General features: G+C 37.3%; 1 protein-coding gene across 3 annotated transcripts; it reads right to left on the bottom strand.

Annotated features, from left to right (window-relative positions):
• Positions 1 to 195: 195 nt before the first annotated feature.
• GNE (glucosamine (UDP-N-acetyl)-2-epimerase/N-acetylmannosamine kinase) lies at positions 196 to 18,161 on the bottom strand. Of its 3 annotated transcripts, XM_009895072.1 has the most exons (11): positions 17,957 to 18,161; positions 14,890 to 15,341; positions 13,600 to 13,752; positions 12,913 to 13,125; positions 12,140 to 12,227; positions 10,858 to 11,068; positions 7,157 to 7,286; positions 3,551 to 3,772; positions 2,369 to 2,551; positions 1,582 to 1,698; positions 196 to 860 (listed from the first exon to the last, which is right to left on the bottom strand). In XM_009895072.1, the coding sequence occupies exons 1-11, from the start codon at positions 18,118 to 18,120 to the stop codon at positions 625 to 627; spliced, it is 2,169 nt and encodes a 722-aa protein (XP_009893374.1). In that variant the 5' UTR covers positions 18,121 to 18,161; the 3' UTR covers positions 196 to 624. The 3 variants fall into 3 exon arrangements, with proteins under 3 accessions (XP_009893374.1, XP_009893375.1, XP_009893376.1); XM_009895073.1 differs by lacking the exon at positions 3,551 to 3,772; XM_009895074.1 differs by lacking the exons at positions 13,600 to 13,752; positions 17,957 to 18,161 and having other exon boundaries at positions 14,890 to 15,328.
• Between the last annotated feature and the right edge of the window lie 4,756 nt (positions 18,162 to 22,917).

Below are 22,917 nucleotides of genomic sequence, written 5' to 3'. Positions count from 1 at the left end.
CAGGCTGTAAATTCACTAGACAATGGTATTTTTTTCTTCATATGCAAAGCTTCTAAGATGGGACTCTGCCCCCTAAAGATTATGTAATAACTAACTGCCTCCACCAAATTCTTCATGAACCACAATTTCTAGATGCAGCCTTTTTGATTGTAGAGGTAATTTCCCTTGTTTTCACCCCACTACCTGCTGTCATATTTACTTTGTGGGTGGAAGCCTGGGAACTGAAAAGCCGGTCACACTGTAGACTTCTCATTTCACATAGGTGGGAAATGAGATATGGAACTCCAAGTGTTAGCTATAATTGGACACACCATACACATTTTGCCCACTGTACATCAAGATATGCTCATAAATAATTCAGCTACACTTAAAGCAACATAGGGGCTTACCAACAGAGGTGATTAAAAACAACAGAATTGCACATTAGTTCTTATGAAGTCAGATGAAATTTAGGAAAAATACAAAAAGTTAATACCTCAATTAGGAAATGCTGAAGTAGTCACTAACTATTCAGAACACTACTCTGATTCAGTAGCTGCTCTCATCAAAGAAAAATTTTGGGCAAAGTATTCCCTTTACCCATTAGCAATCTGAATAGTCCATTTCTATAATTCTTCCAGGTACCTAGTATATTCTACGTGTAGTATAATCCAGTACCAGGCTAGCAGCTCCAAGAAGAGCAGGATCTGCTAGATTTGAGACCACCACATCCACAGTTTTAACAGAGGACAGAGCCTGTCGATTTATCACATCTTTGACAGCATTAACATAGTGGCTAGCTAGAATTCCAGAAAGGATCACAAGAGAGGGGTTCACGGTGTGCAGAATGTTCACAACTCCAAGGCCTAATGCTGTCCCAGCTGAAAAGATAAAGTAAAAAGAAATTAAGTAGAATACTCAAAGGAGTCCAGGCATCAGTAGTTGTAATAGGTCTGTTAGCAGTACATGACACTGTCAAGAAAGTGTACGAATCCATATGGCAGACCGTTTTGAGTTTATGTTATCAGACGATGAGTTTGACATTAATTCTTCTTTCAAAAGTAAAAGAAAGGCAATTTTATTGCACAATAATGCATTATCCAATGATATGAATGTGAAAGACGAAGCAATGCATTACCATACTTGTAAGCTAAGAGAAAATAGGAAAGCATTACTCTGCCATCTTAGTCCTATCAGCTATGTATGAGGAAGAGGAGTGTGTTTAAAGTTAGTAAGAGAGTAAAATATCCCATGTAAAGTAATATGTAAATTGTTTTTGCTTGCTCAGACTAGCTCTTCAGTTGCCTACAATGAAATGTCTCCAAATTTTCCAATATGAGAATGTTGAGACCTCACTTTTTTTTAAGCCAATATTTGCAGAAGCTTTTTGTCTTCTTATTTATTGAAACAGACACTTTTAATACACACTTCTGCTCACATTTCCTCCAACATTTATATTTAATATTTCATTACCAGTAGTAATTTTTATATATAGACGTCCTTAATGTGGAGTTGTGTTTGTAGTGTTACAGTGCATTACTATTCTTGTATCCCCAAAAATATAATAATGGGACGGTCCCACCCTTTGGGCTGTGTGCTCACCTGTTCTGAGAATGTTGTCTGCTTTTGTGTTCCCAAGTTTAGCTGCTTGAATGAGATGTGCAGCGCTGACAACCTCTTCCTTCTTCATTGACATTCCTTCTACTAAAAGCAGATCCTCTGTTCGAAGAGGAGGAGAGAAAGCCAAAAGAAAAACATAGTGATATAGCAAGTCAAGAAATGGAGGGGGACAAACAGGCAGTTAAGATCTTTACATCTCTTTTACTTGCATATGGAAGCCTGAATACTGAGCAATCTGTTCAACCCTGAGGTTTTCCAAAGCGATCACATCCGTATTATTTAGGGAACTACCTGTAGAAGCAGGGCATCAAACTCAAACAGTTAAGAGTACAGTAATTCCCTAGTCTTGTCAGCCTCCAAAGTTAATAAAATAAAAGTGTTCTCAAAATTATCTAAGACTGAGAAGCTATTGCTGAAAGATAACCATGTCGAAACCAAACCTCACAGAATGCCTGTCAGATTCCCTTCCAGCACGCTTAAAAGGGAGAGACTAAACTCTACTACATGCTTCTGGTAATTTTGAGGCCAGTGTTCCAAATGTGGCTTGTCTGGGTATTGCCATCACTGAAATAGAATTGTATTGTACTACACAGTTGAGGTGGCTCCTGGGTTGGCCATACACAGGAATCCTATCTGGCTGCCTGTACACCTATTCTTGTCTCCTCCTAGAAAAAGATGGCAGGTCTATTTTTTTTAATATCAACTTTGCAAACGTCTTCCGATACTGCAATTTAGTAATCATGTTTTCAAAAATAAAGTACATAGATACCATCATGTAGTTTCTTAGCTTCTCTCTGTAATGCTATTCCAGAGGCATATGCTTCTATACATCCTTGGCTACCGCACAGGCACTCTGGTCCATCTAAAGATACAACAATATGCCCAAGCTCAGCAGCACAGAAAGAACTGCCATGGATCAATTCGTGTTGATGAATGATTCCACCTCCAATTCCTGCAAAGATAAGAAAACAACTACAATTAGAAAAAAATAAGAAAAAAAGATAAGAAACAGTTTTTAAAACCCCAATTTCTGCAGGATGTGGACATTTGCTTATTCTAATACAGATGAGAAAATACGTGCATCAGTGGTCTTCTATACTGGAAACCAAAAATTACTGGTTATTGTCGAACTCGTTCAACACACCTAATAAACAAGCTTCTAGCTCCCTCCTACTCATATATGTATCAAAATGGTATATAACACTTCTCCTATCTTCAAAAGCTTATGGATGGTATTGAACTACTATGATAGATCTTTTAAGCTTGTGAGTCACACTCTTTATAGGCAAAACTAACCTCAAAATGACTAATGACCTCAAAATTTTGCGTTTCAGAGGAGATGTTTTAATGCTGTATTTGGACAGCTAAACCTTTGTGCTAAAAAGTCAAAGACACTTAAATCTGCAATCCTCTGCTGCCTCTTCCCAAACCCTGGGTGGGGATTCATCAGCTAGTTATTACTGACACCATTCTAAAGGACTATATACTTAATAAACGAGAAAGGTTACCCCACATTTGCATTTGAGATATAATAAGCATCATCTCTCATACTGAGTTGCTTATCTTCTCGATACATATCCTTATCTGACTTGTATTTCTGCAGCTGGAAGAGAATTAAGCTATAAAGCTGAAAAAAGCAAAATTATTCCAACTGAAATTGCTCAGATTTTCCTTATTTTGAAAAAATGGCTTGCCTGCATAGCTGTATCAGCAGAACTTCTTTTATCAAGAAGTTTATACTACAAAAAAGGTTTAATTTGCCTGAATTAATTAAAAAGTACACTGAAAGAAACAAATAGATATAGTGGCAAAGGATTTTTGGTTTAAGACCCTAATATATTAGGGTTTTCCAGGCATATTGGTGGTATTTATGCTCTTAAGATCAGCTGAGCCTCTGAGTGATGGTGCTGGTATTTTGACTTCGGCTTTCATTGAACTATAACATACCCACCTGTACCAGTAATAAGTGTTACAAAATTTTCTATTCCTTTTCCATGGCCAAATTTCCTCTCTGCTAGAGCAGCACAGTTTCCATCATTGTCCACCCACACTGGCAAGTGCAAGGCATCAGATATTGGAGTTCTGAGATTCACAGAGCTCCACTCCTGAATGAGTTTTGTAGAGTGAAGTACAATTCCTTCTCGAGGGTTTACCCGTCCACCTGTCGAAATACCTAAATCCCAGAAATACAGAAGAGAAAAATCAAAACTAAGCCTGTGTAGTACTTTTAAGTAAAGGATCTATTTTTCTCTTTGTAATGACGAGTATTTTTATTTCTAATGCTAGGCTTCGAAGCAGAGCATGAAAGTAAAAATTTCTAAGTATTACTGGCTGTGCAATTTCTGACATGTAAACATAATTCATAGAACTCCACTGCTGTAATAACAATGCACAGTAGAACTGTCCTGAAATTTGCCGTAACTCTCAAGATTTAGAATGACTAAAATAATCACTGGACTTTGAGTAGTGATTTCTACTTGAAAAAACACTGTTTTCCAGAAAAATCAAGACCTTGTTCAGTGATTTGTCTACTGAACAGGATAACGGCTAATAATAGGCACTATTAGCCAAACCATTATTCTCTAACCAGAGAGGCTTCCAAAGTTGATGGACTCTGTGAGGGCCTTTGAAAGGTAGGCCACTCAATTACAGAGGTATTTAGCTCTAGAGAACAAAATTTGAACATTTTATTTATTATTCTTGTACAGAGATTATATAGTTGTGTCACTTACCTAAAGATGTTCAGAAAAAAGAGTCCCAGGGTTAACATTATAATAGAATGCAGCCACAAAAGCTATAATACAAGCAGCTGAATTGAACATTAAATCTGTAAGACTCCAAAAAATCTCACTTTGTAAAGAACAAATCATCTGAGAACCTGTCAGCAAGTACCTAATAGAAACAACATTCCCCATGTCAATCTGTGAAGGTGTTCCTAGGATTTTAAGAACCAAATGTTTATTACAACAAAACCTTACTTAATACTTAGTTGCTAACTTAGCAATAGCTTAGTAAAACATGTCTACTTTTTCTAAATTCCATAATTCTGTAATTGATGTAAATGACTGTGGGAATTAGCAGAAGCTATCTCTTCATCCTCTTTTCTGTACTGTCAGCTCCAGAAAGATAACTTAAATACTGCTTAATAGCAGTAAATAGATAGGTCTCACAAGTACTTTATGCAACATTTGTGTATAGATCTGGGTCTCCTTTTGTTTAAAATTTGTGTTCTGTAAAACAAAATTCAGTAACAGCTGCTAGTGTTCTTTAGGCCTGACAGTCTTTACTTTTCCCCCATTTTCATAAAGCTATTTTTAATATAAATGCTTTGTTTTGAGTGAAAAAAACCCAACAAAATTAAAAAAAATTGAAACTAACTCCAGAGCTGTTGCAATCTAGACTTATTTGATCATCAAGACAAAAAGAAGTTGAAAATGATGGTTTTTTTTTTCCAAAGTCCTACTTTTTAATCACTCTGAAAACCTGTTTTGTCTTAGTGGGAGTTCTTCAATCAAAGTTACGCTCATGTATTTTGAGTGCTGACAGCAGTATATAGAACTAAAAGGAGGACAACACTTGGTTATTACTTTTAGTTTTATCTATGATAGCTGGAAGAAGGCCAGCGTTACTGATAAAAAGTCCAGGATTAAGTCCAACCTTTCTGCTCAGTCTTGCAAATATTTCTCCAAAGTTATAGGAACTCTCCAGCTTATCATTATTAGCCTTAAGGAAATGACTAGAATCTAATACATCAATTATTCCCATAGGAATTATATGTCATTCTCTGAAGAGAACTTCTAATTTCAGCTAGTATTCTGATTCAAACTATGAGTCTGAATGAGGCAAAAAGTAGCTAACCAAAACAGCCAGGTAAGATTTCTTATTCTGTAGCACATCTTTTCCCCTCATTACTCAGTAATTGAACAGTAAGCATGATTAGTCATACAACGAAGTGGGCTGAAGAATAAATGAGAATGTAATTCTTGTAAACTGACAAACAAAAGGGAAGCTTTTTCTCTATATATAAACCTCTGCAAACCAGTTTGTGGTTTCATTATCCTAATAAACATAGCTGACTGTAAACTATTCTTATATACTTACAATAGCAACTACTGAAGAGTTTATCATCTTTTCTACAGGAACTATAAGGCTTTCAAGATTTAGCATTTGGACACAATAAAATAATGTGTGTGGTTAAGTCTTGTATTACCCAACACATAGTCTGAAGTATTTGAATTGAAGGTCTGACCTATTTCTGCTTACGACTTTGTGTACTTAACATTGTTTTGAAAGAATACTTTTAAAAGAAGTTGCAATTAACTTTTCTTCATGCTGTGTGATTCAAGTAAGTTTTGGTCTGGAGCAAACTACTTTTCTTTAGGAGCATTTTTCAGTTAAAATGAGGATTTCATGTCCTCTTTAAAAAGCCAGACATTATGATTCTGGAGCAAGTCCAGAGAAGGGCAACGAAACTGGTGTGGGGTGTAGAAAACAAGTGTCATGAGGAGTGGCTGAGGGAGATGGGGTTATTTAGTCTGGAGAAAAGGAAGCTGAGGGGAAACCTTATCACTCTCTACAACTACCTGAAAGGAGGTTGTAGTGAGGTGGGGGTTGCTCTCTTCTCCCAAGTAACAAGCGACAGGACAAGAGGAAATGGCCTTGAGTTACACCAGGGGAAGTTTAGATTGGATATTAGGAAAAATTTGTTCACCAAAAGGGTTATCAAACATTGGAACAGGCTGCCCAGGGGAAGTGGTTGAGTCACCATCTCTGGAGGTATTCAAAAGACTTGTAGACGTGGTGCTTAGGGACATGATTTAGTGGTGTCTTTGTCAGTGTTAGGTTGATGGTTGGACCTGATGATCTTAAAGGTCCCTTCCAACCTAGACGATTCTATGATACTAATTGACACCTTCATAAACAACTAGTAGTTAAGACCAAAGCTCCCAGTCATCACTAAATTGAAGAAGTCCTATCTGGTATAAAAACACAGTTTAACTTGGAACTGTTATTACAGTGTAAGTAAACTGAAAATCAACAAAAACACTGCTTTTGTCTCTGTTAGCTGCAAATTTAATCTAATGTTTTAGCCTTTTTAGTCTGCCCTAGTGTAACTGAGAATTCTGCTGCACAGTTGATCCTGACCATAAAGAAAGGCTTACAGACAGTTGAGGAAACTTGTCTCAGCTGCAGCTTTTTCAAGAGCTGTTTCAATATACCCTAAGCATCTCTGACTCACAATTCTGAGATTGCAGAGAGCTTCAAAAATCCACAAAATCTACATCTAAAATGTATGGTATATTATATTATATATTATAATATATTATATTAGATATAATTTAGCAGATTGCTTTCATGGCTGTTACAGACTGGGGCAACTTCAGTTTTTATAGACAGCTCATTTTCACAGACTTTTAAAAAAGTTTTTGTGTTAAGACTGTAATGTAAGAGCTTAGATTACACAAGATCTATTTTATAAGGTGTTTTAATCAGTAGAGATTTCATTTCATGTTGAAAAACTTAAACGAAAAGACAAAGTTAATATTTGTTAACTTACCTACTCCCAAAATTCTGCAGTTCACATTTACTGCCTCTGATGCTGCCTCTACACACATCTTTAGAATCAATTCTAGTCTGTCTTCATAAGTTTTAGGGTTGAGCTGGGTGTACTTCTTAACTATTTCACCCTAGAAATTAAGAACAACAAAACATGCCCCACAGAAACATACTTCATGATGAAATTTCTCTTCAGTTTAAACTACACGTCATCCTGAAAATGGAGAGTCATAACTTCTCTTTTAAAGAAAAAATACAGATGCATGCCTTAGATCTTGGTCCTACGCACTGTTCTGCGCAAGATTCCTGACAACTCTGGGGGACAAGTTTGCAAGATTAGTCATGACATTCTGCTTCTGTAATCAACCTCCCTTGTCTGAAATAAAATATGTATTTTAAGGAACACATGGATTGTGTAAGAAAATATCCCAGGAGCCACTAGAACTGTTGTTAGGAGTAAACCGTGATATAGCAATGCATTTAAGCTTGATACTAAAGTGTTAAAAAAAAAGAAGTAAGAGAATAGCAATTGCTAAAAAGGACAGAAACCCCATAGTGCTTTAAGAAAAAAATGTTTCCAATTTCACTACATTAAAGTTTTGGATGGTGTCACAGGCACTGCTATTTTACCAGCAAGAGGAGAGTCAGCCAGAGAGAAATGCTAGACATTTCAATGCAACATTTACTATCCTTTCAGAAATAACTTTTCTTCCAAGCAATTACACTTCTGAGTCACTTGAAATATTTCTGGAGTACTATCTAGTGTGATGTATGTTGTACAGGATAGGGAGGGTCCAGGCAGAAGTGATTATTTTCAACCCTCGGAGTCATGCAGTGGTAATGAAAACATTTATTATGCATGCCTGACTCTGAGGGTACTAAGGAACTAATCTTAATGTAATGTTAATATTGCAGGATTAGGCCAGGAAATGGCAAAAGATATGCTGCTTAGCAGTGTTATTCTCCCTACTGATATCCCCCATACTCTACAATATATCTAAGTAAACAGCATTGTATTAATACGACTAAGGAAAAAGGAGTAACAAAGACAGTCTATATGCAACATGGCTGAGACATTGTTGCCAAAATAACAAACAAAATTCCAAGACCTAAATGGTTTTCAGTATTAGATCCCACCATCTCAGCATCACATCAGCAATAGGGCTTGTGGATTTTTATGTTTAGTTTCCTCTTCACTTTTGATTTAGAGGGGGAGGGGAATCAGAGGAAGTTATTTTGGAAAACAAGGCTGCAGCAAACATTATCAGAAGACACAACATCTTTTAAATGGAGCTTTTGAAAACTTAGTTATTTTCTTAATGAAAAGAAAACTACAACCTCAACTCTGCCATTTTCTGTTAAGTGCTTACATCTGTTGTGTAAATTTTATGATGAAAGTCTGATCCTTTTCACTCAGATTTGCTAACATTTCAACTTTTATAAATACCACCTCAAGCCATACTCTGCAAAATGGACAGGATTTTTTTTAAACTCGTTTTTTCCCAGGCTGAGTTAGCAGAAAATGTGGTGTCGGTTTTACTTCTTAAAAAAAAAAAAAATAAAAATTCAAAGCTGTCTTTAACATCTTAAAGATCTGCCAGATACCTCCTTTTAAATGAATAATAATTCTGGACCATGTCAATTTACATAGCCCTTCATCTTTCTGCAGGCAACTTACTTTTCTTTCTGGCTAAGCGTCTAACTGATCTAGTTATCTGAAAGTATGCAGTGTAACAGCAGGAGTAATTGTCCAATATACTGGTGAGAATAAAAGCCAAAGACTTCTCTATATGACTTTTACTCACATCTTTGAAGTGCTGCAGAGTTCAGGATTTTTATGTTTTTTTTCCCCCAAACAGGAAGACAGGTATATAAATGAGTTAAAATTCTTCAGTCCTAATTATCCCTTCATTTAACAACCTGGATAAGAATTATTTCAAATATTTTTACACCATCACCAAGTAATTTTTATACCATAAGCCTGAAGCTCACAAGTTGAAATAGAAATTTTGTGGTTTTTTTCATTGATCTGAACAATCAGCTGTTTGTCCTTTACTTGCTTCACTGTAAGATGCCTTTGCAAGTGATCTGGCACCAGATTGCTACTGATGCCATTTTGGTAGCCTCACTTGCTGTTTTTTAAGAATTCAGTTTTTGTTATTTTTGCCAAGCACGAACTTTCTTTAAGTTAACTATCAAATATCTCTAATATGTTGCCTATGACTGGCAGAGCTATGCAAGTAATGCATACTTACGAGTATTAGTATAAGCTATGACACAGGCAAAGGAAAGATTTCTACTGTGCCAGAGAAACAGGTTGGGGAAATTCTAAGCGTGGAGACCATTAAGTCACACAATATCCCTAAACCTGAACATCTCTCCATACTGCCTTTACAGAGCTGTAACTTCAAGCCTTTTACAAGAAGAGAGGCACTTCAGACTCAAAACTCACTGACTCTTTAAAGTCTCTATGAATTCTAGTGTATGTCTCAAATTCTACATATTCTGATGATGGTATTAAACCATCAAGCACCTCTTTTCATATACCAAAAGACACAGTCAACACAATTAAAAAAAAAAAAAAAAACAAAAAAAACCAAAACCAAACCAAAAATCCTGATAGGAATTTTAGAAGATCATAATGCAACTCAAATCCACCACCCTTTTCCAATGCAAGATCAACAAACTATAATTCAGCTAGTTTTAAGAGACCGTTTTAAACCAGTTCCTACTATTTCAGCAATGAAGACACCATACCCTTCCAGACTATCTATTCCAGCTGTCTCTTGCATTGATAGCTAAGCTGGATAACAAAATCTTTAAAGTAATTTTCCCTTCCACTCTTTTAAGACTTTACTAATTGTTTATGTACAAGCGACTCTGATTTTTCTCTTCATGGAAGAGACTGCTATGTATCTGAAGGCTTCTTTTTTTTCCAGTCAGTTTCCTCTTTTCTAGACTAAACAATTCTAGTTTCTTCAACTTTTCCCCCTTTTCCATGTTTGTAACAGTTATTGTTGGTTTTCCTCATTATTCTCTCTCCAATTGGTGTACATCTCTGTGATGTGATGCATTACAGGGAACTGTTCCAGCTGAGGCTCAGTACTGTCTTACTGATTATGCTTCTATGCAGGAAGATACTGAGAATTTTTCATTACTGGCTGCCCTTCTCTTGGTAGAAGAGATGCAAAATTCTGGATCCTGAACCCACCCACCATGAACCTGCCACTCTCCCTCAGTAAATTGGTTTGCTAGATGCTGGTTGTTGCTCAAAATGGTTCTGTGTGTCCATCATATGGCTGCGTAAGGCAGTGGGGAAATAAAAAGACTGCTTTTGGAGGCTTTCCCTTTTTTCTTGACATATAAAAAGTTGCAGTCACCTTTTCTGGGGAACCAACACATCTGATAGTTGTCCTGTTCTTCGAGGTCTGTATGACTTCCCACAGAGAGGGAGCAGCTAGTACCAGCAAATGGGCTTTGCTAGTTTAACAGCAGTCTTAGAAAAGTGAAACAGTAGGCAAGTTGTATCAAGACTGTATGAGAAGTACAACAAATAAGGAAAAACCTATTTTACCCCTCAACAGCAAAAGCCAGGAGGACTGCTTTGTTTTGGAACTCTTTTGCATCATAACCCCATATCCCCTGTTGTAGAAATAGAACCACAAAGCCCAATGGAGTTTGCAGAATATCTAAAATATTTACCTTCATACTGACAATTGCTACTCGGAGATTTGTTCCACCTAGATCTACAGCCAGAGCACTCTGTGTCTCTAGAATATGGTCAATATCTTGAGAGATATTGTCTTTGACAGGAGGAAAACAGAATTTCTTTTGCAATGGCTCTTTAAGGTCAATAGATTTAAGGAACTTCAAAATCCTTGGAACAGCATTACCATCTCCATATATTTTTGAGCTATAATATGAAAAAAAAATCAAATTAATTGGAAATAACATGGCAATCTATAAAGTTCTTTATACGACAGAAGGCTGTAACACTATGTCATTACAAAATTATGATATGGCTACTCTAACAATACTGCAGCTCACACTACTCAAGTCTGTCATGGGATATAGTAGATAGTGTCAGTAGTTTGAAGATCACACAACAGATGTGCAAGTTTGGCATTAGCTCTGTTTTGGATTATGAAACACGGAATGTAGAAAAATGGAAAGCTAATGATGCAAAAAAAATTTCAGAGTTTAATGAAAAGTCTGACATAATAAAGCTCTAAAATTATGGAAAGTTTTTGTATGTGCTACAAGTCCAGACAAAATTTAGTTATCACAGAGATGACAACTATGTCATCTCAAACTGTACTTTCATGCCAGTTTTCAACATATAAGTCCAGCTTTAAAATATCATCATACACAGTGTACGACATTTGGCATTACAGAATTCAGTTTTATTACTCAGCTTCTTAACAAATATACTTTTGATTATTGTTCTTAATTAGACAACTATTATCTCTTGAAGTTTATAAAACCTTATACGTTAAAGAACTGAGTGTCAACACTGTATGGCTGAAGAATAATGAAAACAGTCTCGCTATAATCCTGCAGCTCCCCTGGAAGCTTGCACTCAGGACTCTCTATGTATCATGCCTGAGGTCAATCCAGCTATAAAGTAACGTATCCTTCAGGCATGAGTCAGAGGTAGGCAGACAGTATGTTCTCCTCCATGCTGGTCCTGTGGAACAAGCTCTCTTAATCATGTAAGACTAAGCTGACATATGAATTTTGTCCTCTTGAATTTCTGTTGGATGTTAAATTACTAGTTATATCAAAATACTACAAGTTACATTTTGCTCTACAAATACTAATCTGCATTATGATTCTGACTGAGGTATGTGACATGAAAAATAATTTGTAAGCTCAGATTAGTGCATTAAAAGCACTCCAATCGAATATCATGAACTACCTCAGGAGTGTCTTTTACTCTTCTGCTTTAACATCCCATCCAATGAAGCAAGGTGAATATACTTACCAGGGATACTGTTTACCAAACTGCAACTGTAGAGCATGCAGAATCTTATCCTGTGTATCTGCATCACGAACATGAAGGACATTTTCACCTAGATGACAAAAGTTGAGATAACAGGACAGGTCAGGTCCTCAAATTACATTAGAGGATAAGAACTGCTTTAGAAACAAAGAAATAATTATTTTTGTTTCCTCTGAGCAGGAAAGACTTCTGCCAGATCAACATGACTCCTCTTGCCTCCCCTTGCTCCCAATAAAGCAGTGGTGACTCCTATGATGTGCCGTCATCCATTACAAAACACTACAGAGTAGAATATTAGCCTTCAACAGAATTCTATTATTAAATTAAAACTGCATGAATGAAAACAGGGGGTAAGTAGCTATGTGTGTCATATCTGCATATCTATGAAATACCATAATACACTTCCTGAAGTGGTGAAAAGGTCGTATTTTTTTAAAGTGAAATTTTAATACATGTAAAACATCAAACTAGCTATAAAGGAAAATGATTAGTTGCCTATTCTGCTAAATGGAATCCAGTGCAAATGGAGATGTATTTTAATTTGTCTGTAGATAAAAGCCTCATTATCTTACTTAAAACACACGAGCAGCCCTAACATGATACAGGAGTAGCCAACAAAGCTTTAAAATGGGTCAAAAATTACATTGCACCAATGTTGCAAGATGGCCTCTGTCAAACGTTCATTTGACTTTATCCAGTGGAAGAAAAAAACCACAGAACTATCTGGAAATGAAAGCAGTTAGGCAAACTTGTACCTGTTTCTCTTCCTGTCTGACGCGTCCCCAGGTTGATGACAGGTGTACCAAATGCTCCCACTTCTCTGACACCACAACTGCTGTTACCAATCATACAACCAGCATGAGCAACTAGCTGAATGAACTGGTCGAATGGGACATGCTTTACTGCCCGAAAATTGGGATGATGTTCAATGCCCTTCTTCCTCATCACCCGAACCATCTCTTTGCTTCCTACAGAAAAACAAGAGGTAGACTAAATGATTCAAGTTCTATTGTTAAACTCAAAGTCCAAGCATGCAAAGGAGCTAATAGCTGCTCATTCCATTGCTAGCTCTGAGCTGGTTTTGTTCTCTTTTTATCCTCACAGTGTATGTTGCACAGCTGGGCACATAAACCCAAGTTTGATGCCAAAATCCACTGCAAAAATCTTTTTGTAGTTTTTAGTTAATTTAAGAACACTAATATTGCTTCTACATGTGATATGGTTTCCCTTCATCTTCCTCCCCACACTTGAAAGCTGGAATGTCCTCCAGCAGTATGAACATGGAGCTGCAGTGGATGCACACCTGATACCGAGACCATCCAGACCATCCAGCTATTTCCATCTGGGTGGATGTTCTGGGATAAAAGCACACCATAAGAACCAATGCATGCTTTAAAGATAATCTGTTATATGTCCCTCTGTCATGAAGGTATTTTACTCACCTGCATCCACATTAGGGAATAGAACAAGTGTTCTCTTGTTGAAAGAGATGAGTGCATCTAGTGTCAGCTCAAACATCTTTATGGAATGTTTAATATCTGTGGTTACAGGATGTTGCAGAGCAACTATATAATCTCTGGTTATGACATCTTCACCTGTCAAATGGAGCCCAAGAAAAGTTTTTTTATTGGCATAGAATAGTAAAAGGAAGAGAGGACATACTTTGGAAACTACAGATGTGAAAGCCTGAACAGTCAAGGCGCTGAATCTATCTAACATAAATTTATCTAACATAAATTTCAATGCTACAAATAAAACTGAAGGGAGTACCAGAAGGATCTATCTTGTTATTTGCCTCTCTAAGCAAGTCTTGTAACTTTAGAGACCACTACCTAAACCCCAACTAACTGTTAACAGGCCTACATCTAAAGCTTTGCAAGACTATACCAGGGTCAAGAGGCATCACACCAGTGCAGATCTGGAGTGACGTGAAACCCCTGAAGCTGCTCAGGTTTTCTGTCAGTTATCCATCCTCAAGCAAAGACTTCATTCCTGTTGCTTTAAAAAAGTCCGTAATACTTGTTTTAGTACATTTGATAAAAAACTTCATTTGCAAAATACTCACCTACCGATCTAAGAAAATTCCAGCTACACAGGTTAGTGTGCCATATAGGAGATGCTTTATCAAAGAGAAAAACCAAACACAACCCCCCATGGTTTACAGAAATTATTTGTAAGTAGTTTAATATGAAACACCAAAATCTTTTGGCACATGCTGCCCTGTTGCAGTGCATTCCTCAAAAGAATGTTCATAATATAAATCCCCTTTTATTTAATTAGCCCTGAACAGCTTTGATTCTGTTTAAGTACATCCTTTACACCAAAATAACTGTTCAGATAAGACTGTTCTGTTTTTAAACTGTTCAGCTCTGAGAAATTACCCATTTAAAGAGTTAAATTTTTGATTTGGCAAAAGGACCAGATGTGTTTACTAGGACAGATTTGTAGCTTTCCAGCTATACATGGTAGAACACAGAACAAAAGCAAAAGAAAATACAGAAAGAAAGAAATACTAGATATTATTACCAAATACACTCCTTTTTTGAAAAGAAGCAGGCGGATGCTTGATAGTCATCTCCCATTAAGTAAACTTATACTTACTAGTGAGAAGTCTGTCTCTTTCTTTCCTGTACTTTTCTCAGAGTCAACAGACACCACAGACTCATAACCTAGTTACTGAGTTTGTCTAGTGTTGAAAGTCATATGAAAAACATAAAAAGTGGACTGCTCACCTAGCCACATGCGTATAATACTCATGTAGTCCTTATTTTTGGCAGAGAGAAGCTTGTCATATGAGGGACAGCCCGCTAAAAGGATGCGGTCATGATCTTCACACATGGCTATCAAATGCTGCTCTGCACTCCTTGTGCAGCACACGTGGTAATGGGCCAGTTTGGTTATAGCATGTCTGATAGAGTCATCAATGGTCCCACTGACTTCCCCACCTTCAATGTGAAGAATGCGAATATTCATCAGGGCTGCAGAGGTGGCCAGGGCCAAAGCATCAAATCTGTCCCCGTGAACTATCATTATGTCAGGTTTCAGGCGGTTCAGGACATCCGGTAACTTGACTAATGCAAGGCCCACTGACTCCACCATAGCTGCCTCATCCTCCCCTCTCACAATGGTGTGCAATCTTGTATGAATATCGAAGTCATCTTGTTCAATCATACGATAGGTATTACTGAAGGTAAGAGGAAAAGAGAGTAAATACAACTTGGTTTTACAGCAACATAGCTTGACAACATAACTGCATATTAGAATAGCTGTACAGAGTTTGAACAAAGGTCTGCTTATCGCATGTCCTTCATTGAGGAAACTAGTTTTTAAGATTTTTACGGAATGTTCTCATCCATACGAAGATCTTCCCTCATATTCCAAGCATGAAGTTTTTCTAGACACCTCTAATGAGGAGCTTTGCTGAACATGCTCTGGAAATCCTCAGAGATCAAACTCTTCATGTGTTTGCACAGCCTTTCAGAGAACAGATACGGCATGATTTCCTTTCAGAAAAGGTATGTTGACTCCTCACCAATATATTGACTTTGCTGGACAAATGTGTAAATACAACAGGCAAAGCTGAGGCCTGTCTGTCCAAGGAAAACACCCTGCTGCTAGAATCCATTTTTCAGATTCTGTATTTGAGATGGATCAAGACTTGCAGACTTAAGAAACCACTGCACAAAGAGGCCTTAAGTTCAAAGGACACTAAAGAAAAAAGGTTGTCCACATATACTACCGGTTTCATTCCATGAGAAAGTTAAAACATCCCTTGAATACTGATAATTGTTACTGTTTACAGTTATGTATTTGAAATATGAAAGGTTATACATATGTACAAGACTACTTGTCTTTCACATTCACTAAAGCTGACGCAAGTAGTCCGCACACTCTGGCTGGAATAAGAGCGAAAAAAACCACAAATTTTCCAATTTTGTCTTCAACCCATCTGACATGTTCACTGTCTTATTCAAAGGATTACACTTTTAAACTGATTTAAATCAGGTTTAATTTTCATTAAATTCACCCTGCTACTCACATTCTGCAAATGGAAATCTGAATCTGCAATCTGAGCAAAGACAGAAACAACTATGAAGTGTTCCAGCTCAAGTAATGATGCAGTCTCCATTCTGTGTAACTAAAGCAAACCCTATCTATCTATTAAATTCTGCTTACTGCTGTAACACACAAGATGTATTCCTACAAGTAACTTATTAGGTAATTTGTTTTTTTTGTTTTTTAAAAGGCAAATCCTTTTTATGTGACCGAGTGAAGTGGCTCAGATATTTATAGCATAAACTGCATTACATTTCCAACTCCATTTACGATTACCCTTCATAGACCTGCCTTTTTCCCTACTATGTGCATTTATGTAAGAAAAAAAAAATTACTCTCTTTTATTTCATATTCTTTCCCTTCTGAAAGTTCAAAACCTAGGGAACAAACAAGACTGCATTTTTGGTATTATGTTTCTTTTACTATCCTCCTAATGTTTCAGTAAGAAACTGATCCCTGATCACTATCATTTATATTCTGCTACTGTTGAGTACCCTACTCAAATCATTAGAACACATATGTTTTGAGGACCCACTAATTTTCTAGGGTCCCCCAGATTAAGGAGTGCAGGGCCAGGTTCGAATAAAACCCCAAGCAGTACCAGAGTTTAAGAATACTTACTACTAACAACTTGAGGCCATTTCCTATTGTCCTATCACTTTTTACTTGGGAGAAGAGATCTACCCCCACCCTGCTACAACCTCCTTTCAGGCAGTTGTAGAGCGATAAGTTCTCCCCTGAGCCTGCTTTTCTCCAGGCTAAGCAACCCCAGTTCCCTCAGCCACTCCTTGTAAGACTTGTTCTCTAGAACCCTCACCAGCTTCACTGCCCTCCTCTGGACTCACTCCAGCACCTCAATGTCTTTCTTCTAGTGAGGGGCCCAAAACTGAACACAATGTTTGAGGTGAATGCTGCAAGCCTTATGCTAAAGTCTGATTTTGACTTGCAAGTCAGTGTTTTCCTATCTGTTTCACTTACTGGGCCCAATCTGGTAAACGCAGCCTGAGCAAAGCCAACCAACCAACCACCACAACCCCAGCAAGAATATGCATGCTGCTGTTTCTGCCTTTCCCCAGCAAATAGGAGAATATCTATCTGGGATGTGGGAAGTCCTTCCAAAGGAAGGGATTTAGACCAAGACATTCCATCCTCCTAGGCAAGTGATGTGCCTGCTTACTTATAGGGTGTTATGGAGGGGACCCTCATCTCTTCTGCCAAACCGCACCTAATATATCTGTCAATTCCTCATTCTGTCTGAAAACCACCCCTTCCTTCCTTCACAATCCTGGAAGTAAGAACTAACAGTATTCCCCAGAGATATGGAATATATAAGCACTTTCTCCAATAACTATGCAAAGCGGAAGAGGTGCAACTTAAAATGACTGAAGATTACCTTTTCTCTGTGAAAACTAAAAACTTTTTGCAGATTTTCATTCAATAATCACCAAATTCTTAGGGAAATCTGAATGAATTGAGTTTCTCACTTCATGAAGTCTGTGATCCTGTTGAAGATCTCAATTACAGCATTTACACAAAACTTTCTAAAATTCCAAGATTGGTTGGAAAAAAAACCAGAAATATGCAATCTCAGAAGGAGCTGCAAAATGAAACAAAATCTGAAAAACTACATTTAAAATGTTGTTGTGAACATTCATGATGACAAGGATTTTGTTACTTAACATTTATGGTGTTATCACTAACACCGCAGAAGCACATTGGCAGAGATACAAAAATTCACCTTACCCATAATCATCAATCAGGTGGGAACCAAGCACTACGACATCAAGCTCAAAGAACTGTGGTTCTGCCTTAATACCAAACATAATGGGAGCTAATTTTGAATAATCAGCACGGTTGCAAGTAGCAACACAAACACGAAGTTTGTGGTTGTTTCCATTCTTCTCCATGATTTCCTTTTGTTTCTGTTTTGAAAGTTTCCTGAAATACACTTCCTGAAATAAGGGGGGGTGGGGGTTGGGGGGGAAGCAGAATTAATAATAATCTTTATAGCAGGTAAATGGTACACTTAATGAACAGCAAACACAAGTGCAGCCCAGAATTGTGGACACATACTAACTCATCCATTGATAACTGACAACAGATACCTTACAGTACCTATCATTAGAAGATTTTAGAAAAGGTCAGATTTTTTTTTTTTAGTTAAAACTCACTTAATGTTAATACCTCTGTTTCTAAAAAGAATATATGAAAATTCTATATAAACAATATATAAGTATTATGAAGTTCAACTGTAATTAAACCGTAAAATTACTTTCTCCTGTTCAGGTGGAAAGTGGAAAAAATATTAATGCCTTAGTAAATGAAAGAAGAAAAATCTCATATTCCAAAACCACAGAATGGAACAAATTGCTAAAAAATACATCCACTGACAGACTGTGTGAATAAAAAGAGAAAGTTTTTGCCTGAGTCAGTTTACATTATTTGCTAAACACACTGTGGTGAGGTAAAGTGAGTTAAACATTGACTACATCAAGATATTCAACAATACGATACTAGGTTAGAATAAGACAACAACTTTTGAAGACAAGTAGACAAACAAGGATGATGATTCTCATCAGGCAATTTGGAGGCTATTAAAAAAAAAAAAAAGATTTCTGACAATGGAAATGACACAGAAACTCAGTATTTTTACAAGCAACATAAACATTTACTGTAACAGGACCTTTTCTTTAATCCAGTCCAGCTTGTTTAGTAGCTGATTAAACTACGTAATAATTTTTAATGTTTACCTATCCTGTTTACCATTTTGCCTTGCTGTTTTTATTGTGGGGTTTGGTTGTTTGGTTTTTTTCATTTAGCAATTGGAAAAAACATTTTAGAGAAAAAGAAAAGCCTATTAAAAGAAGGATACAGCAATAACTCCCCCCCAATAATCCAAATTTCCTCTCCCCCCAGACAGAAACTACTAAGTTGGTAGCAGAGGGTATCACACCACCTATTTATAAGGTTTTTGTTGTTCTTGGTCCAAAAATAACTGTATTTTAATTAAGTACCATCCTTTTGGTATGAAATCTAACATAATGTCAGATTTTTACTCCAGTTTAATGGCAAGTAAACTTTTTCCAGATTAATGCATAATGACTGCTCATGTCTGACTCAGAGCAGTATCAATCTCTACTTGTTTTGACCCCTACGGAAGCTCTTTCTCAGCAGCTGCTATGCAGGCATGACAATACTGCCATCCAATTTCATGCTCCTTTTATATTAATTATTTTCAGTAAATTTTTTTTAAAAAGGCTATTGCGACATCCCACTCTTATAAAATGTACAAAATTCAACAACTTTTTAATGATTTCCCTACTTTTAACACAAATTAGTTTAGATTTTATCACACATAATAAAACAATGTTTCCATATAATAGTAATGTTATGGTGATCAGGAATCTATCCCAAGTTGTCAAAGGTAAGAGACATTTCCAGTTTCCACTTGCAATCCATTACGGCTCTGCAAAACTATGACCGGCAGTGATGTTTTTTTTTTTAGTTTAACTCCAACAACCATTATTCCTGATAGTACTTTACTCTGCCTTTCAGAATAAAACTGAAGTGACAAAAAGCAAGGACAGCTGCCACGACTAAAGTCATAAGAAATGGCATTTCTCATTTAGTCAAGCAAAACAGCTATGGCTATGCTAATCTACTTCAGTAGAACAGATACAGACTGGAATTTCAGCATTTGATTACTATCATGACAAATTAAGCCGTGTTCTATGGCTTCAGCCATAAAGTAGTAGATATTATTTGATTTACATTGAGCCCCTTCATTTGAATTTACGTTTGAACCTTACTTCAAAAGTAGTATGTTAATTAACTACTGTTTTACACTTTCAAAGGGTCAGATGATAATCCTTCAGGTAAATTGATTATTTCCTCATGCTGAAAACATCTGCAGTTATGTGTGTATATGACGGCTGTTCTCATTTACTCTTGTCTTTCTTTTTGTCCAACAATATTTTGAAATATTTAAAATGTATGTAAGAAATTCAGTACCTCATGTTGAAAATGTAAAAAGAGTGAGTATTTTGCAGATTTTTAGATAATGCACAAAGGTAGGTCAGAGAGCATGATCCTGTATCACTGAGTGAAACCTGAAATCATGAAACTAGAAACCTGAAACTAGACTCACATCTAACAGAACTACCGCTTTCTTATCTCTAAAACAACCTCTTTTTGGAGATGGTTCTAAGCAGGACATCCTGTCATTGCATATGTAAAAACAGCCACTAATTCAAATAAAACCATGATCAAGATATGGAGGCTATTTCTGACATCCCTATAAGCTTGTTTTTAAAACTGCATGAATAATGTTAGTATAATTAGAAGCAAACCTATACACAATCAGCCACTGCTGCATACATATTCTATACCATATAAACTGAGAAGCCAAGGTAAAAGGGCACTGAATAAAGAAGTGACAAAGTGAGTTTACCCAAAGTCTGCTTACTCCAAGTTACCTGCCTATGCTAGACCCATCACTTCCCCTCTGACAAAGCAGTTATCTTTTCATTTATGCAAAGTAGGCTTTTAAGAAGCAGAATAGTTTTCTGTCCTCCTTGATCTTCAAGCAGTGTCCAAAATTCTAGAACCCTTCAATCCAAATCCAGAAAATACCATCTTCTAAAAAATTAAGTCTGTAAGTTGTAAAAAAAATACAATCTCACGGTTCACCAAAACTACAGATCTACCAGAATTGAATCGCTAGATCACACACCTTTCTGGCCACGCAGACCACATTTAATTATAGTTGCTATTGGCTGCTGTAACGGCCTCTTGAAATAATTTCAGAGGTACACGTGGAGATACTTCAAAGGCATGTGAACTGACCAGAATCAAAAGGAATTCATGCTATTTGTGCATTTCATTGTTAACACTAGGTTTCAGTAAGCCCCAAAGCAGAATTATTTTTAGTACTGCCTCAAACCTCTGTAACACAGTAGATTCAAAAAGCTGCAACTAAGCCACACGCAGGCCTTGCTGCTCAGAGTTTTGTATTGCTATCGGTTAAGCTGGATGATGACTTCTGTAGAAACATGAGACGTATTGCTACATCACAGTTTAATAACAGAATTCTATCTTGACTCTGACCTATTCTGAGCCTGTAAAGGCAAAAATAATTCTGTATTTTCAGATAGCATTCACTGTCAGCAAATAATGGCAAAGTCCCTTCAGCCATTAACAGTCTATTCCTTCAAGCAGAGCTGTAATGTTGTAGCTACTTAATTTTGTTTGTTACCACTGTGATTTTAGAATTTTTTAAAACAGATTTTGCAGGCTAATCATCTATTTTCAGAACTGTTCATTGAAATTCTTTTAAGTAATTCATCACTAACAGTTGCCTAGGTGTTTCTAGGTGTTTGATGATCTACTGAGTTTGATCTACACAGCCTTCTCTAGTCTGGGATCTTCCTTTTCCAAGTTCTACCTCTACCACATTGGAGGGACTAGTAATCTTCAGCAGAAAGAAGAAATAAAACAGTGCTCCATGAAGGACTATATGAAGTAATTAATCTCTACTTGTTTTGGTCTATTGCTCTTCCATATCCCATCTTAAGGCTTTTAGACTATTAGAGGTTCAAGGGCTTTTAAAGATTGGGGAATTCTGGGACAGATTTTACAGCAACCAAGTAAGCTACTATTTCTGTTAGCAGTCTCAAGTGCATGGGACACACCTTTAATAGTGTTTCACAAAAAAATGACACCACCTGTATATTCTACATTTACATTTCTAAAACGATGACTTTCAAAATGAAAGAGCCTGGAATACTCCTCTTTACAATCTCTACAATCTGCATATGCCTGTGTGCTTGTGGAGTCATTCAATCTTTCCACTTGCTTCACTGTCTGGTATGCCTATAGGTTATTCTGCCCAAAACTCTTCCCACGCCATGTACTAGGATGCGTATTCATGCCACCCTTCTTTATCCATGGAGTCATTGCTTCTGTATCATCTGTACACATACACATGCTGTTCCTGCAGCCATATGCAGGTGACCATATACAAAATCAAGTCTTTCAACAACTTCCTTGAACACATCTGTGCGAGTGGAGAAGACATTCTCAGTGTCACCCTGCATATTTATTTCTTCTATCACCCTGTGCACCTGTTGCCCTGTGATGAGGTGAGAAACCCTGTCCACCATTTCCCCTCCAAATGGGATCAACCTTTTCACTGCCCCTCTTCCTTGTGTGTAGGTGGGATCATCCCCTCTGCTCCCCTCAAGCATACAAATACATTTATAACCCAGGTGCAGGGTCTGCCCTTCTGTACCTCCTCTCTTCCACATGTGCAAAGTACGATTCCTGTTCTCTGCGTGGAAAACCCTTCAGCCATGCAACATTCACGTGTGCACATATCCGTGTGCAGTATAGGCCTGTTACATCCATGTGTACAAGGCGAGTCCTCCAACACACCTCCCATATGCCAAAACGTACACATGCCCTTCTGTGGGCAGATTTTCCTTTCTCCCGATGTGCACACATGTAAACACCCACGCCTACGGCCATTCTCTCTATTCCCTGGGAAACGACTCACGCCCACCTTTCCCCTCGCAGGGAGTCCAGAACCCTGTACCTCCCCAAGACACATACGTGCACACACGCCTTGGCGAGGCCCTTCCCGTTGACCCCACAGCAGACCGGCGCACTCACTCCTCCGTGCAGGCCCGCCGGCCTCACACGGCCCT

This window comes from Charadrius vociferus, unplaced genomic scaffold (assembly GCF_000708025.1).
Source record: "Charadrius vociferus isolate BGI_N301 unplaced genomic scaffold, ASM70802v2 scaffold271, whole genome shotgun sequence".
Classification (NCBI taxonomy): Eukaryota; Metazoa; Chordata; class Aves; order Charadriiformes; family Charadriidae; genus Charadrius; species Charadrius vociferus.
The sequence above is the reverse complement of the archived record's forward strand: the minus strand, read 5'-3'. Positions and strand labels throughout refer to the sequence as shown.

What these genes read in the sequence shown, in the direction of transcription:
- GNE (XM_009895072.1), bottom strand. Translation starts at nt 18,120, where the DNA reads ATGGAGAAGAATGGAAACAACCACAAACTTCGTGTTTGTGTTGCTACT. An exon ending in TCAGACAGGAAGAGAAACAG is followed by an intron (nt 12,228 to 12,912) that starts GTACAAGTTTGC and finishes TTTGTCATCTAG; the next exon opens with GTGAAAATGTCCTTCATGTT. An exon ending in AGCTAAGAAACTACATGATG is followed by an intron (nt 1,699 to 2,368) that starts GTATCTATGTAC and finishes CTCTTCGAACAG; the next exon opens with AGGATCTGCTTTTAGTAGAA.